This window comes from Saccopteryx bilineata, chromosome 4 (assembly GCF_036850765.1).
Source record: "Saccopteryx bilineata isolate mSacBil1 chromosome 4, mSacBil1_pri_phased_curated, whole genome shotgun sequence".
Taxonomy (NCBI): Eukaryota; Metazoa; Chordata; class Mammalia; order Chiroptera; family Emballonuridae; genus Saccopteryx; species Saccopteryx bilineata.
The window spans coordinates 289562161-289578222 of record NC_089493.1 but is presented as its reverse complement, the minus strand read 5'-3'; the positions used below and the strand labels follow the sequence as shown (position 1 = coordinate 289578222).

Below are 16062 nucleotides of genomic sequence, written 5' to 3'. Positions count from 1 at the left end.
TGATGCCTCCTTATCTGTCTGTCACTGCTCCCAGGGGTCCTAGGCCCCTCACCGCCCTCTATGTGCAGAGCCTTGCTGAGGGACACCCAGGCCTGCCTGGTGGAAGTTGGGGTGGCTTGCTGATACCTGAGGTCAGCCTCATAAAGAGCCTTCGGGGTTGCCCTGCTCATTAGCTGCCTGTACCCCAGGAAGGACCAGGTGTCCAGGCAGGGCCAAGGCTTGGGCCAGACCCTGTAGTGGTCAGCAGGCTGGTCCCCACACAGCCTCAGCCGCACGTAGACAGAAGGATAGTACGTATGTGTGGCTGTTCCCAGCGAGACGTCAGTGTCTGGGGGTGCCTGTCTGAACCCATCGGTCATCAGGCGGGAACAGATGGAGCATGGGAACATCTCCTCTTCTGTGGGTGGCGACCTGCTTGGACCTGGGTCCCCTCCTGTTCATCCTGGGAGGCACCGTCCCCGTCTCACAGGTAGCAGCCATGGCCAGGCACATCAAGCAGCTCCCCCGTCTACTCTGCGATTCTGGTCTCAGTCTAGGCTCTTCCCCGAATGAGTCGGGGGCTGGCGTGCAGAGGCTGGCACTCAGTGGGTGTAAGAGGCCTGTCACAGGCCAGCCTATCGAATGTGAAAGCAATTAAAGCCACCAGCAGTGTTTGCTCCAGGCGGGCCTCGGGCAGCGGGGGAGCTGCCACAACACATCTTACCTCGACGCCCGAAGAAACCCGCGCTGATCCACCGCGGCTGCGCTGGCCACACTGGACCCCCTCCCGCGGGTCGGGGCCGGGCCGGGCCACGTCCACCCTCCAGTCATCAGAGAGCTAGCTCGGTCACCCCGGGGCATTCTGGGCAGCCTGAACCAGTGTTCCAGAGTGGTGTCAGGCCAGGTAGGGGTCACCACAGTGCGGCGGGGGCTGCGTGTCTACCCACTTGGCCAGCCTGGGGACCCAGCCCTCTCCAGCCAGTACCCCCACCCTTTGAACCCCAGACTTCAGGAAAGGGGGTTCCAACGGAGGGGGTAAGAGAAAGGGAGGCCAGGTGCCCTCAGCCCCAGTGACAGGAGTTGAGGGACCCCACTGGTGAGACCCAGTCATGACACTGAAGCTTGAGGGAGGTGCTGGCAGGGATAGCCCACTAGTGGGGCTGAGGTGCAGGCTTAGCCAAGGTCAGGGGGCGGCAGCTGGTGGCGGGGGGTGGTGCCAGCCAGGCCAGCCTGAAGGGGTAGACTTCACAGGTTGTGCCCTCAGCCATTGCAGGGTGGCACCCAGATCCAGGCCGAGCGTGAAGAGGTGGCTGGGCTGTCCCCCTCCTCACCTCCTCACCGCTGGGCTTGGCTCCCACCTCAACCCGCTGTATCTGACCCTCCGGGTGCTAGGGCTCCTGGTTCCAGGCACTTCTGTCTCCCCTTCTCTTCCCCACCCTCCCCCTTCCCAGCACCCCTGGCCCCTTCCCTGCTCCCGCCATTTGGGTTGGCCCCGTGTGCCCCTATGGCCTTCTGTGCCAGCCCATCACCCAGGCTGCCTTTCTGGCCACCCATTGGCCATGGCGGCCTTCCCAGGGCGGATGGTGATGTGTTCTCACTTGTGAGGCATCCCTGTCAGAAGCACTTAGTGTACAAATTAGCCTCTGCCTCCTGCCTCCCTCTGCACAGCTCTGGGCGCTGGGCTGACAGGGCCGAGGCTCCAGGCCCTCTCCCGCCTGCCCCGGGGCCGGGGCTGTGCAGCCTGCGTGCACCCTGGCCGCCTAGCCATGACCCAGCAGGAGGATGGCCCCCAGCTGCCAGGGCTCCTCTCGGGCCCACCTGACCTGGATGGGACCACAGAGGGTGGGGTGCACAAGGATATATTGGGGGCCAGCACCTGGATCCACCCCCAGTGTCAGGTCCAGTGTTGAGAGCCATGCAGAGACTCTGTAGCCCCCACCTGCCCCACCCGCTGGCCAGCCTGCCACTCAGGCAGGGAAAATCAGTTGTGACAGGCCCAGGAAGGCCAGGCCCCGGGGGCCCGAGGAGCAACGCACACAGCTCCTCTTCCAACATATGGTTGCTGTCGGCCTGGGGCACTGCTCGGCCAGTGCCGGCTCCGAAGCCGGGTGGGGGCTTGGGCGGCCCAGGCCTCTCATCCCATCCGCCTGGCCAGGCTGCTCCCTCAATGATCCAAAGGCTCCTGTCCCAGCTTGCATGCCTCCCATGGTGGGAAGCTCATTCCCACTGCATTACCTCTCCTCTATCCCAGCAGCCTGAGGCACAGAGGGTCCCCACAACAACGGTGGCTGATGACCTTGTGGGTCGCTGGGTGGGTCCCGGGGTAGGACACATGGGGAAGGCTGGCAGGGCTTCCAAAGGAGACAGCCCTGCAGCTAGTGCAGCTAGTTGGAGGCCAAGGCACAGCAAAGCACACGGGCAGGGGCCAGCTACCCTAGTCTGCTGGCCCGGGGAAGCAGGTGCCAGAGGCCACCTGGGGTCCCTGATATCAGGGTGGGCCAGCTCCCCCTCAGACTTCCTGGGGAACTCCCTGTCCTCTGTGTGCTTGCAGTGGGGTCCTGAAATCCTGTTTGAATTATTTTTATTCTTTTTTTTTAACTTTATTTTCTTTCTTTTTAATTTTATTTATTTATTTACAGAGACAGAGTGAATCAGAGAGAGGGATAGACAGGGACAGACAGGAATGGAGAGAGATGAGAAGCATCAATCATTAGTTTTTCATTGCGTGTTGCAACACCTAGTTCATTGATTGCTTTCTCGTATGTGCCTTGACCATGGGCCTTCAGCAGACCGAGTAACCCCTTGCTGGAGCCAGTGACCCTGGGTTCAAGCTGGTGGGCTTTTGCTCAAACCAGATGAGCCCGCACTCAAGCTGGCGACCTCGGGGTCTCGAACCTGGGTCTTCTGCATCTCAGTCCGATGCTCTATCCACTGCGCCACCGCCTGGTCAGGCTGAATTATTTTTATTCTTTAAACATTTTTTAAATTGATTTTAGTGAGAGAGGAAGGGGGTAGGGGGAGAGTCAGAAACACGGAGCTGTTCCTGCATGTGCCCTGACGGGGGGTCAAACCAGCATCCACTGATTCGGGACGATGCTCTAATCAACTGAGCTATTCAGCCAGGGCAAATCCTGTTCAAATCTTTTTTCTTTTTTTTTTCTGAAGTTGGAAACACGGAGGCAGTCAGACAGACTCCTGCATGCGCAGGACCGGGATCCACCCAGCATGCCCACCAGGGGGCGATGTTCTGCCCATATTGGGCATCGCTCTGTTGCAACCAGAGCCATTCTAGCGCCTGAGGCGGAGGCCACAGAGCCATCCTCAGTGCCCGGGCCAACTTTGCTCCAATGGAGCCTTGGCTGCGGGAGGGGAAGAGAGGAAGGAAAGGGGGAGGGGTGGAGAAGCAGATGGGCGCTTCTCCTGTGTGCCCTGGCCGGGAATCGAATCTGGGACTCCTGCACGCCAGGCCAACGCTCTACCACTGAGCCAACCGGCCAGGGCCCTGTTCAAATCTTGATCCACACAGTCACCGGCCTCATCGCTTTGGCTCTGCCCCTCCCCTCACAACTCTGCTGTAGGTCCCTGTGCTCTTGAGGTCAGTGACTTCAAGTGTGACCCCCCTTACCCAAGCCCTGGGTCCATGCCTCTCAGCATTAGGTCCTGAGGGCACCTCTAACAGGCATGGTAGAAGTGCCAAAGATGATCCATGTTCTGGGCCCCAGGGACTTGGGAACACGCTGAGGCTGCCATGTGTCCCAGGGCAAATCAGTAAGTGAGTGAACATGAGCCATGGCCATCATCCAGCATGGTGCTAACCCCTACCAGTGCATACCAGACCCTACCTGGGGGCTCCAGCCCCCCTCTCATTCCTCTACCCACCGGGCAGGCACAGGCTGGCCCAGCCCCTGCCCCTGTCCTGGCCAGGACTGTGTGTGTATGCTGAGGGGATGAGACAGACCTACTGGGCACCATGACACTGCCTCTGCTTACCTGGAGCCCACTGTCCATTCTGCCATGAGACCCCCAGCACACACATACCAGCACTAATGGAGATGATAGGCAGGGGCTGCGGGCAAGCCAGGCAGAGTTTAATGGCCAAGATGAGCTCTGGCTGGGGGCAGAGGGAATGGCAGTGGGTCCCCATACCACCCTGCACCAGGACCAGCTGAGGAAAGAAGGCTGTTCCCCAGGACCCCACTGGTGATAGAAGTACCCAGAGAGTCTCCACCACCCATTCTGCAGGTGAAGGGACTGAAGCAAGGGCTTCAGGACTCTAGACAACATGGGGGGACCAAGTCCCCAGTTGGGGTCCCTGTCACTGCCAGGAGACAGGTCACTCCCCTGGGCCCAAGTTCACCACAACATGTGGGGTTGGTCCCAATGAGCAGGTTATCACCCACCCGCCCCACACCCTACTTAGGTGGAAAATGGGTCAGGCTCTAGGCACAATGTACCAGCTGTGAGGAGGCAGCTGTGCCTAGAGAGCCTTGGGCAGAAAGCACAGGGGCACGGGGCACTGGCACTGATACCTGGCCTTGCCCGGTCCTGGGTGGTGGGCGCACCTGACTCGCACTTCCATGCACTGGCCACCGGGTGCAGTTGCTACGGATCCCTCCACCCGGCCCCAGGCAGCAAGCTGAGGGCCGGCTGGTGCTCCCTGCACAGACCCCTCCTGGAAGCCCAGAAATGTACCCAGGTCGTGCCCCTTGCGTGCTGAGTTCCTCTGGAGGTGCTGCTAACTCTCCTCTCACCCAAATTTCTGGAAGAAAAACCCAGCCATAGCCCTGGCTTGATAGCTCAGTTGGTTAGAGCGTCATCCCAAAGCGCAGAGGTTGTGGGTTCGATCCCTGGTCAGGCACATACAGAAACAGATCTATGTTCCTGGCTCTCTGTCTCTCTCCCCTTTCCTCTCTCTATAAAAATTTAAAAACAACAACAAAAACAGCCATAATAGCTGCCACCATGGCTGGTGCTGAGATCACCCTCCCCGGCCTCCTCCTCCTTTTCCCAGAATCCAGAGCCCTAGCCCCCTCCTTCCTCTCAGGGAAGGTCACCTGAACTTCACTGGCCTGTTTGCTCGATGTGCTTCGAGCAAGCTTCCTGACCATAACCTTCCTTCCCCGGGACGATGGCAACAGCCTCCAAACAGCCCATCTCCGGTGGTGACAGCTGTGGCCTCTCCTCAGAGGGATCAGCCAGTGAGGGGCAGGGAAACACAAAGCTGTTCCTGGGACCAAGAGGCCGAGGCCTGGCATCACCTCTGTCTCAAGGTGACCTGTGCCCTCTGCCCTCTCTGGGAAGTGCCTGTGCTGAGGGGGCCTGGGCCTGGCTGAACGTGTCCTGGATCGGGTTTGTGTGCAGAAGGAGCAGGTCTCCTGGCCTCCACTCCCCACAGGGCTGCCGGCCTGATGGCTGCTCAAGCTGTCCCTCGGCCCGGGGCTGCCTACATGGTCAGCCGCTCAGCCAGGCCAGGCAGGCAGAGAGGAGAAGGCTGGCACGCTGTGCCACCCACAGCCGCCCTTCCTGCCCTGTGGACTTGACAGGGAGAAATGGAGCCGCCCCAAGTTGCATCAGGGGAGGTAGCACTGGGGCAGGAGGGAGACCAAACTGGGCACTCACCCTCAGATCAGTGTCCTCACACTGGTGCCCCCAGAACCAGGACACGGGGGGGTCTTCTTCCTTGTGAACGCCTGTTGTGGTTGAACGGGGAGAACTGTGCCAGTAACGGCCGTGGCCTGTCACCCTCCTGCACAGACTGGGAAACTGAAGCCTGGCTCACAAGACATGCTAGACTCTGGGTCCAGTTCTCTCCAGTTCTCTTTTCCCCACTCAAGGTGAGACACCGAGAAGCATCCTAGAGGTGTTCCTTCCTTCCCCACCACACTCCTGCCCCCCAGACTGGGCTGGGGATACCCAGGAAGCCTGTAGCTGAGTCTGCAGGGAGAACCAAGTGGGCACCCTTTCATAGGGCACCCTGTGCCTCCACGGGGCCAGCCTGCAACGGCACTCAGCCCTCCGGCTGCAGAACCCGTCCCCTGACAGAAATGACACCATCACGCATCTCTGGGCTAAGATACCTCCCCCTGAATGAGGCAGATTTACTGTGAGAAACGTGGCCTTGCCCTGTCCTGGCATGTCTGTATCTATGTCCAGAGTGGAACTGGCTGGCCCAGTGAGTTTCCACAAGGACCCAGCTGAAAAGCAAAGGGACCCCAGACTGTTAAGAATTGATAGTGCAGGGAGCAATGTGGAACCTGTATTACCCTTGGTGGGGCTGGGAGCAGCTCTGGCCATGAGGACATTGGGAGGTGGGGTGTCGTGGTGGGTCTGTGATGCCCAAGCCTTTCCTTGGCCTCAGCCCCCACCCACCCCAGGTCCTCCTGTAGTGGAGAGGAGTCCTGCAGATGGGAAGATGGAGGGCTGGCTGTGCAATCTTCCTGTGGCACCTGCTGGGCAAGTGAGGAGTCTGGGCTGCAAGTGGGGGAGGCAGTAATGCTTCCAGGAAGGGGGGAGTGAGTGTATGGGTCAGTGGGCAGGGCACGGGTTTGGGGGTGTAAATCCAGCCTCCTGTTTGGAGAACAGGAAACAGCACTGGAGGCAAGGCTTGGCCAGGCAGAGCTGACCAGAAAGGGATTCTTGCTCCACTGTCTGCACTGGGCTATGCCCCTGAGCTCTGGGCTCCAACTCTCTCAGGACTAGGCTCTGTCCCTTCCTAGGCTGGGCTGCAGCTCTCTCCAGGCTGGCTCTGTCCCCCTATCGCACCCCCTGTCCTGGGGCTTGGCCCCCAGGCCCTGGCTCAGGCGGGCAGCTGTCAGGGGCCAGAGCCCTGCCCTGACGGATGAGTGCTGACGGCCCCTTTCCATGTGCCCTCGGCCGCTGACACCCCATCACACCGCTGCGGGGACCCCGGGAGACCTGGCCGCCTCTGCACGCACCCCCGCGGCAGCCTGCAGGCGACGGGGGGCAGGGACGGTGCCAGGCGCCCCGCATTCGTTTGCACACCTGCGCATCCACTCTTGGCTCCTCCGCGACGCTGCCGGTCCCTGGTGGTGCCATTGGTGTCACCGGCCACCGCTCTACACAGGAGTTACCGGCGCTACGGAGAGAGCTGAGCAGGTAAGTCCTGGGCGCGACAGGATGGTGAGTGCGCACGAGGAGGTGACTGTGGGCAGAGGGAGGTGGAGAGACGGGGCTGGGGGGGGGGGGGGCGGGTCACCTGGGGTGGCCAAGGGGAGACTGCAACCTGCGGTCGTTCATCCCCTCCCCCCGCTAGCCCGTGTCGGAGGTCGCAGCGCCCCCCGGAGCCCGGCGCCGCGGCGCACGCGCGGCCGCTCCTGCCGCCAACTTCGGTGGGTGCGAGTCAGCGTCTGTGGGACGCGGTCGGTGGCGGAGGCTTCGGGGACTCGCTGCCAAGTGAGTGACTGCAGACCGCGCGGGGGCCCGTTCCCAGCACCTGACCTCAGTTTCCCCTGCGGAAGCCCGTGTGGCTGCCTCGAGAGCCTGAGCCGGTTTCTCGCGGTCCGGGGTCGCGGTCGGGGGAAGGGGCGGGCACCGGCTGGGGCGGGGGCGAGAAGTTTCTTTCTGCATGATCCTCTGGGCGACGCGCAGACTTCGCGGGGCACCGCAGGCTCTGTTTCGGCCGGGGGCGCAGGTAGGGCGGCGCGGACATCAGCGCATCCAGCGAAGTTCGGGCCGCGTGGGGCCGGGCTGGGCGCGAGGGCTGCGGGGGCGGTGGGACTCTGGGAGTATCCCAGCGCGTTCCAGGCAACCCCAGCCCTACGTCCCCCACTTCCCTGCGTTTAGTCTCCGTGCACTGGGCTCATCTGGGCGAAGCAGCCAGGTCCCTGTAGGAGGGCGGTCTCCAGGGTGAGGCTGGGGAGTACAAGGAGAAGGGAGTTGGGGTGTCATCCTCGTCCAAGGACGAGCCTGGTCATCCCCTCTACACCACACCCTATGGTGTACCCACCAAGTCCCAAAGGGGCCAGCGGGATGGGTGAGCTGTAATCCCTCCGTAGCTAGTGGTTGCTCTGGGCACTCAGTGCCCCTTCTCGGACCCTGGGCTGGGCCTCCTGCTCCTGGCCTGACACCAGTACTCCCTCAGGAAAGTGGGGTCCCAATGTCTGGACTAGCACAGTGTGGGTGCAGGCCCCTCTGGAAACATGCACTCAGTCACGGGTTGGGACACGTGTGCAAATGAATGTGCTTTTGGGTGTATGGGTGTGCATGCTGGTGTATGGGGGTGTTTTCTGTTTGTGCACAAGCATGCCAGGTGGGCGTCAGGCATCCTCTGGGTCCCTATGGAGTCAGCAGGTGCTGAGATAGATCTTGAACAATCGCCCCCCCCAGGCTGCCATCTGAGTCCTGAGGCCTAGGAGGAGAAGCCCAGTCCAGGGGCTGGGCTGGGAGGTGAGGTGGGCTGTGGCACCAGGCAGCACAGCTGTGTGGCTCCCAGGGCTGGGTGATCGATGGCCCCAGCACAGCCGCCTCTGTCTCCCTAGCGCACATGCCCATTTGTCATTGGCATCTTAGGGGGGGCTAAGGGCTGGCATGGAGCCTGCCTTTGCACCCACCACCAAGTCTAGGGGGTCTGCAGCCCCAAGCCCTTTCCTGGGCCCAGCCCCCTCCTCCCACACCCTGCACTCCCTTGGAGCACCATCCCTTCCCAGATGTGAACATCCGCAAACCAGTCAGATAGTCTCTACCTGCCCTGTCTTCCACGTCCTGTCACTGACCATGCTGACACCCCTCTCAAGGACCTCTTTCCATGGACAGCCCGCTCCACCCCTCTGGCTATGCCCATAATGAGGGTGCCCACCCAGTGTTTGAGGGCAGCAGACATGACTGCCTGCCATGTGCAGAGCCTGAAGGCCAGCAAGGAGGACAACCTGCTCTCAGTGGCTGCCCAGCTGCTCCAGCTCGCCCACACCCCCTTAGCCCACTGGCTAGCCCTGAGCCCTGGGGAGCAGGATGCATGTGTCCGTCCATATCCATGAGAATGTCTGTGACCATATGTGTCCTCGGGTGTGTAGTGTGTCTGTATGTATGTGCACCTTTTGCTTGAATGTGTCTGAGTGCCTGCTCACACCCTGCCTGTGCTGTGAGTGCATTCGCATGCAGTTACCGTGTCCACTTTGAATGTGGTGAGTGTGCCCCGGCCTGTGTGCGTGTGCCCCGGCCCCATGCATTCTGGTGGTCCGCTCTGTTCCGGGTCAGCCCAGCCGTGCAGAGGTTGTCCCTGCAGGTACTGAGTGAGGCTCATCTACAGCCCCATACGCCTGTGTGCACACGCTCTCCTTGTGCCCCACGCAGGCACACACGGGGTGGTGGACAGCCCAGGTGGCGGCCCAGATGGAGTGCAAGAGCGGCTTCTGAGTGAACATGCAGGGCATGGGGAGAGGAAGGTCTTGGCCGAGCTTGGCCACTGCAGGCTTGGCTGCTGACCTGCCCGAAGCCACCCAGATGGAGCCAGGCTGAGCAGGTGGCTGTGCTGTGGGGCCATGCTGTGACGTCCACGCCCCCCCAGCCTGGCTTCGCCCCATGTGAGGCTGACCCCCTCAGAGATTTCCAGTCCCCAGCAGGAGCACACACTCACACTTACACGGAGGCTTAGAGCCTTCTGCGGGTTTCTCATCTCAGTGGCTTTTATCTCAGCTTCCTGGCAAGGGCAGGGGGTCTCTGGGAGGGAGTAAGACAAGGAAGAGCTGATGTCCCCCGGAATGGGCCCGGTCATACTTGGCTTCTTTCAGTCACTCACCAACTGCCCGCCGAGTGGACAGAAACAGACTTAAATGGAATCAGCCGGCCCCAGGATGGCTGGGGGCTAGCCAGGCCTGGGGCAGAGATAGAATACAGGATGCCTAGTTAAGCTTCAATTTCAGGTAAACAACAAATACTTTTTAATACGTTCCAAATTTTGGCCAAATTATACTTATACTAAAAAAGTATTTGTCGTTTATCTGAGTCAGATGTAATCAGGCATCCTGCGTCTTTACCAGCTAAACCTCGTAACCCTGGAAGTGTGCATAGAGAGGAGTAAAGGGTGAGGAGGGGAGGGCATTCCAGGCCAGGGGGCTGCATGTGCAAAGGCCAGGGAGGCCCAGGTTGCAGGGTGGAGCCTGTGCCATGACCAGCTTCTGGCCCTGGAGCTCTGGGAGCTGACAGAGGCACTGAACGAGGTCCCCTTTGTCTGCAGGTGGCCATGGCGCCGTGGCCTGCCCGCTAGCAGGCAGCCATGTCCCGAGAGGTGGCCGGTTCATGCCGCCTGGGCTCCGGCGCACGGGCACGGGCACGGAAGCCCAAGAAGCCACACTATATCCCGCGTCCCTGGGGCAAGCCCTACAATTACAAGTGCTTCCAGTGCCCGTTCACCTGCCTGGAGAAGTCACACCTGTACAACCATATGAAGTACAGTCTCTGCAAGGATTCCCTCTCGCTGTTGCTCGACTCCCCCGACTGGGCATGCCGCCGTGCCCCTGCCACGTCCCGGCCCCTTGAGCCCACCACGGACTGCCCCTCTGACCCCGCAGACCCTGACAGGCGTTCCCGAGGGGCTCAAGTCCCAGATACTCCCGCCACACCCGACCTTGTTGTCACTGACGTTCTCTCCCTGCACCGCCGTGTCGGGGGCCCCAAGCCAGAGGCTGAGGGGTCCCCAGGGACGCCACCCCCAGTGGCCAAGGATGCCCAGAAGGGTGTGGGCCTTGGTGGGCTCCTGGCTGAGTCGTGGAAGCCGGGGCTGGGCAGGGGCCCCAGGAGCATGGTGATGGCAGACTCAGGCACAGCGGGCCCTGAGAGCAGTGCTCCCTGTTACCCTCCGCCCACCGCCAGCGACTTCCCTGAGGCCCAAAGCCTCCAGCTGTCTCTGCTGGGAGTTAACTACCCTCTTGCCCCCAGTCTTTTCTCCTACCTGGGGCCCTCCCTAGCCACTGCAGCCCATATGCCCTTCCTGGGCTCTGCCAGCCCCCTGCTTCCCCCAGCCTCCGCCTTCCCTGCCCTGCAGCCCCCTGAGCGCCCCACCCCTGTGCCCCGGCTGTACTACCCTCTGCTCCTGGAGCATAGCCTGGGGCTACAGGCAAGCAAGCCTGCCCCTGCCAAGCCCCCTGCCCCTCCCAAGGGGTCCCCTGGGACTCTGGCCCCCAGGCTTCTGAAACTGCCCGTCCCTGGGCTGAGTGGGCCCTGGCCCTGTGGCACCTCCAGGGACCCAGGGCAGGAGGGAGGGCTGGAGCTGGCTGCCCAGAATGACCCCAAGAGGAAGCTGCCCCTGGGAAGCAGGCTGGAGCCCCTGAAGGCCCCTTCCAGCATGGCCAACTTTGGTTCCCAGAACAGGTAGGTGTCAGAGTTCCCCAGTCATGGGCAGGGGTGAGGTTGGGGGAGGAGGCCTGGGCCCCTGTCCTGAGATCAGTGTCTAGGAATACAGCCTTCAGGCCACAGAGGGGATACTGAGACCAGAAGGCCAACCTTTCTGTCCTGGGGTTCCAAGTCTCTCTAGGCAGGAAGACTGCACAGGGGGCGGGGTGGGGGTGGGGCAGAGGCTGAGGGTGCTGGGGGGGTAGAGCACAGCCTTCTGACCGGCTCCTACTCCCTAGCCTGCGGACTGGTCCCTCCATGATTCTCTGGCCCGAGGACAAGGAGCCAGGCGACCCCAAGACCCTGAGCCCTCTTTCCTCACTGCGCCAGCAGCCATCGAGCCTGGTGCTGGGGGGCCCTGGGCATGTGTGTGAGGACCTGACACAGGCCCTCAGCGACTACGTGAGGGTGGAGCAGCGCCTGGGGCAGCTGGCACCTGCCAGGGGCCTGGCCCCACGGCCTCTGCGGGAACAGCTGGGCAAGATCCGCAGAGAGCTCTTCACCATCCACCAGGTGCTGGAGCAGGCTGTGCGGCCCCCAGATGCACCCCTCGACCTCTCTGTGAAACGGGTGCCCTCCAAGGTCCCCGAGGTATCCTCAGGGGCCTGGGGGCAACCAGAGCTGGGGTCCATACTGGCCCGGGGGCCCCCTGAGTCACCCAGAGTGCTGGGCTCCACAGCGGCTGAGCCTTTCTCGGGCCATACCACCAAGTGTGAGGCTGACTCCAGTGTCCCACCACCTGCTCTGCCCCTTCCGGCCCCAGATGACCCTGTTCTTCCTGGCAGTGGCTGGGGCCCCCGTGGCAGGGCTGGGGGCTCCTGGCCCTCAGAGGCTGTCTCTGGTCTGCAGAGCTCCCCCGGTACCAAGGTCTGACCACAGCTCCTGCTGCCACCTCTGTCTGTCACAGAGGCCCTTACCCAATCCCATGCCCATCACCTGGCCCCTGCCTGCCTCAGCCTCCCACGGGCGAGGCCCGGAGCCTGCCCAGCATGCCCATGGATAAACCCCACCCACCATGGCCGTGGCCTGTCTCTGGGGCCACACAGGGACAGCAGCAAGTCACGGCTTTTTATTGATCACAGTTGTGGACATTAAAATAGAAACCACCTTCACACACTCTGTCTGAGCCTCCTCCTTCCCCTGCTGCTCCACTGTCGCCACTGGAGCACCTTCCCCCTGCAGAAATGTACCCGGCCTGGGCCGCTGGGGTGGGCAGTGCCCTGGGCCTCCCTGCCATTGTCCACCTTCGGATGTTGCCCTGCCTCCTGTAGACTGAGCGCTCGCCGGGAGTGCAGAGTCTGGGGACAGAGTGGGGGGCTCTCCATTGGAGGGATCAGAGCAAGGAGGGGCAGGTGCCTGTGGCTTGGGGTTTGGTCAGACCTGTCTCAGCACGGTGGTGTGCAGGGCCCCCGGGGCATGCTTCCAAGCCACTGTGTCTGGCGGGGCAGCCCTGATGTCAGATTCAAATGGGAGGCTGCTCCCACTGTGGTTAAAAGGTACCCCCCACATTCTGTGGCCCAGGACTGCTTGCCCAGCATGGCCTCCACTGGGCCCCTGCCAGCCCCTGCAGCCATGATAGGCATCGGGTGGCCTTCACAGCTCGCTGCCTCCCTCCTAGCACAGCCCAGCCAGACTTGGCCTTTCCCACAGGCAGGGGTGGGGGGCAGGTAGGGAGGGGTTCCCAGGGGACCTATGGACCCAGCTAATCACTTCTCTCCCCAGGAGTTGACCACACCTCCATGCCCACTCAGGAATGGCCCTGGGGAAGGCAGTTCTTGCCTGTGCCTGGTTCCCCAGGCTGGACCAGCCGGGCTGGGGCCAGTCGCAGCAGGACCTGTGGCCGCCCCATTAACTGCACCGGGCAGCAGATAGCATCGGCCACCCTCCCCACCAAGGGGCGTTAAGAGCCAGTGTCCAGAGAGGAGGGTGCAGGCCAGCTAGGTGGGGAGACCTGTGAGCAGCAGACAGGCTGAGTCTCCACCTTTCAGGGGCTTCCTGGAGGAGCTGCAGGGGTCTGAGAGCTGACTTAGGAAGTGTCCAGAGGACCCCCAAATCCTGAGCCTTCCGCCTCCCGTCGGCACCAGAAGGTGTCATGTCTGCTGGCCCCTGATTTCTCTTCATCCACAGGGAAGATGTGAACTGGGCCCCGTTGGGGGAGGTCACCCAGGTTTCACAGGTGCAGATGGGATCACAGAGACAGGATCCAGTCTGGGGGTGGGGGACAACAGGGACTCCTGGAGACCCTCCACCCTGGACTCTGGGCTTGCCTGCGGATGGCAGGTGAGGCCACCTCATCTGCTGACATCTGCTCAGAGCCTTCTGAAGAGTGAGCTCATGACAGACATGGCAAAGAAGTGTGGGATGTGGACAGCGGAGGGGGCCTCCCCGGGGAGGGGTTGGTTGTGCTGACCAGGAGTGGCATCCAGCCAAGTAGGGGCGGCAGGAAGAATGTCCCAGAAGCCAGTGCAAAGGCCCCAAGGCGTGAATGTAGCAGCCCTGGGGAGTCTCTGGGGCTTAGCAGCGGAGTGTCAGAACACTGTAGGGTGGCAGTGGCTTCTCCTGCCCCCTCCTCCTTTGCCCAAGGTGAGGAGGCCCCTCCCACTCCCTCAGGATCTAGTTTCCAACAATAGAGGCTGCTGCGGGGGCAGGGCCCAAGGCCAGCTCCGGATAGGAGGCCCTTCCCACGGGCTGCCCTGGGTGAGGGCAGGTGGACAGGCATAGAGCAGGACTCCTGCCTCATCCCTCAGGGGCTGGAGGTCTCCAGAGACTATGTGGGGGCAGTGGGTGAGGTCTCGAGTTGCACCCAAGAAGGGTCACTTTCCCTGCCTTAAGGAAGGAAGGGTTTCCTGGGCAGATGAGTTTGAGAAACGCTGCTGCTCATCTGACACTTGCACCCTCACTTTGAGACGTCTCAATGGTCGAGAGAGCTCATTCAGGCTTCAGAGCAAAACCCATGGCAACCGTTCTGGGTCCATATCTGCCAGAATTGTATTCCAGGGACCACATCTGGGAAAACAGGACCTAGAAACACACCTGGCTGCTGGGTTTGTGGGCTGAGCCAGGCTCAGGACCTGGTGGAACTGAGTTTGAATCCAGCTCCCCCGCCCCCTACTCCTGTGCCTCAGTTGCCTCATCTGTAAAACAGGAGAATACCAGTACTGCCTGAAAGGGCACAGGGGAACGGAGGGAGCTGCTGCTTGGCACACCGTGAGTAGGGCATCCTTTCTCTTGCAGCCCCAAACTTGGCCTAACCACAGCAACTTGCTTCACAGAGGCTGAGCTGACACGCCCACCCTCTGGCTTCCTGCCCTGCTCTCCTGGGCCTCCCCACCAGCTGGCCAGCTACTCCCCATGGACTTCACCGCACTCTGGCCTGGCCTGGAGACTACTCACTCCTGAATGCTCAGGCAGCTCCTGGTGCCTGCAGGGACTGGAGGGGGCTCTGGGGTCTGCATTGCCCCCCAGTGGCCTGCTCTTTCTGACAGGTGGGGCCACCCCCTGCATCTATGTGCTAGACCTCAAGGGACTGTCTGCTACCTGCCCTGCTGAGGGCCAGGGGTTGGGGCTTTTTGTCAGAGGATGTGGCTGTGACAGCTGTTGGGCTCACTGTGGTCAGTGACCTTGTCAATGGGGCTGTTTACACACTCCAGCACACTTTCCAAGCCCCCAAAGCTACTGTGTGACAGTGGGCACCTTCCTGGTCCCTCCGGGCTGGCTGTGGATGCCCTCGGCTACTTCCTGGTAGCAGACTCCGTGCCTGGGGCTGTACACACCTTCTCAGTGGGCCTCGCCGTGTAGCTGCTGCCCCTCCCTCCATTCTGGGTCTGGACGGCCCCTGCTGGTGGGCCTGGGGCACACTGGCGACTCTGCTGTGAGCAAGGAGTTCGGGGATGTTCAGGGTTTGGCAGTGCCCACCAGCCCCTGGGCTCCCTGGGAGGCCTGAGGGGGCATGCCTTTGGCAGCCTGGTGGGTGTGTGCACTGACTCAGAGGGTAATGTTACTGTGGTAGACAAGCAGCAGCACAAGGTGGACCCTCTCTGGGCCCAGCTGGGGCACCCATATGCTTTGTGTTTGAGGGGCTGAGGTGGCCCTTGGGCATGGCCTATGTGTCCCAGGGGAAGCTTGTGGTGGTGAATGCAGGGGATGGCCACCTCAAGATGAACCAGTATCACCTGACCATGTGGTGGTGCATTGAATAGAGAGTCAGACTGGGACATGGAGGACCCAGGTTCAAAACCCCAAGGTTGCGGCCTGACCTGTGGTGGCTCAGTGGATAAAGCGGCGACCTGGAAATGCTGAGGTCGCCGGTTCGAAATCCTGGGCTTGCCTGGTCGAGGCACATATGGGAGTTGATGCTTCCAGCTCCTCCCCCCTTCTCTCTCTCTGTCTCTCCTCTCTCTCTCTCTCTCTCTCTCTCTCTCTGTCTCTCCCTCTCCTCTCTAAAAAAACCCAAAAAAACAAAAAAAAAACAAAAAACTAATGATTGATGCTTCTCATCTCTCCGTTCCTGTCTGTCCCTATCTATCCCTCTCTCTGACTCACTCTCTGTCTCTGTAAAAAAACAAACAAACAAACAAAAAACCCCAAGGTTGCGAGCTTGAGCGTGGGCTCATCTCACCAGCTTAAGCGTGGGACCCCTGGCTTGAGCGTGGGATCCTAGACATGACTCCATGGTTGCTGGCTTGAGCCCAAAGGTCGCTGGCTTGAAGCCCAAGGTTGCTGGCTTGCGAAAGGGAT

General features: G+C 61.4%; 2 protein-coding genes across 5 annotated transcripts; both read left to right on the top strand.

Moving 5' to 3' along the window:
- Positions 1-6392: 6392 nt before the first annotated feature.
- On the top strand, positions 6393-12426 carry PRR35 (proline rich 35). Of its 4 annotated transcripts, XM_066278375.1 has the most exons (4): positions 6393-7095; positions 7253-7392; positions 10172-11304; positions 11565-12426. In XM_066278375.1, the coding sequence occupies exons 3-4, from the start codon at positions 10211-10213 to the stop codon at positions 12196-12198; spliced, it is 1728 nt and encodes a 575-aa protein (XP_066134472.1). In that variant the 5' UTR covers positions 6393-7095; positions 7253-7392; positions 10172-10210; the 3' UTR covers positions 12199-12426. The 4 variants fall into 4 exon arrangements, with proteins under 4 accessions (XP_066134472.1, XP_066134475.1, XP_066134474.1 ...); XM_066278378.1 differs by lacking the exon at positions 7253-7392; XM_066278377.1 differs by lacking the exons at positions 6393-7095; positions 7253-7392 and adding an exon at positions 7553-7630.
- A 1172-nt stretch (positions 12427-13598) lies between these two features.
- On the top strand, positions 13599-15524 carry NHLRC4 (NHL repeat containing 4). The gene is given in 5 exon segments (XM_066276844.1): positions 13599-13605; positions 15124-15165; positions 15168-15221; positions 15224-15357; positions 15360-15524. Coding segments are annotated over 5 exon segments (402 nt in total).
- The last annotated feature ends 538 nt before the right edge of the window (positions 15525-16062 follow it).

What these genes read in the sequence shown, in the direction of transcription:
- PRR35 (XM_066278378.1), top strand. Translation starts at nt 10,211, where the DNA reads ATGTCCCGAGAGGTGGCCGGTTCATGCCGCCTGGGCTCCGGCGCACGG. An exon ending in AACTTTGGTTCCCAGAACAG is followed by an intron (nt 11,305 to 11,564) that starts GTAGGTGTCAGA and finishes CCTACTCCCTAG; the next exon opens with CCTGCGGACTGGTCCCTCCA.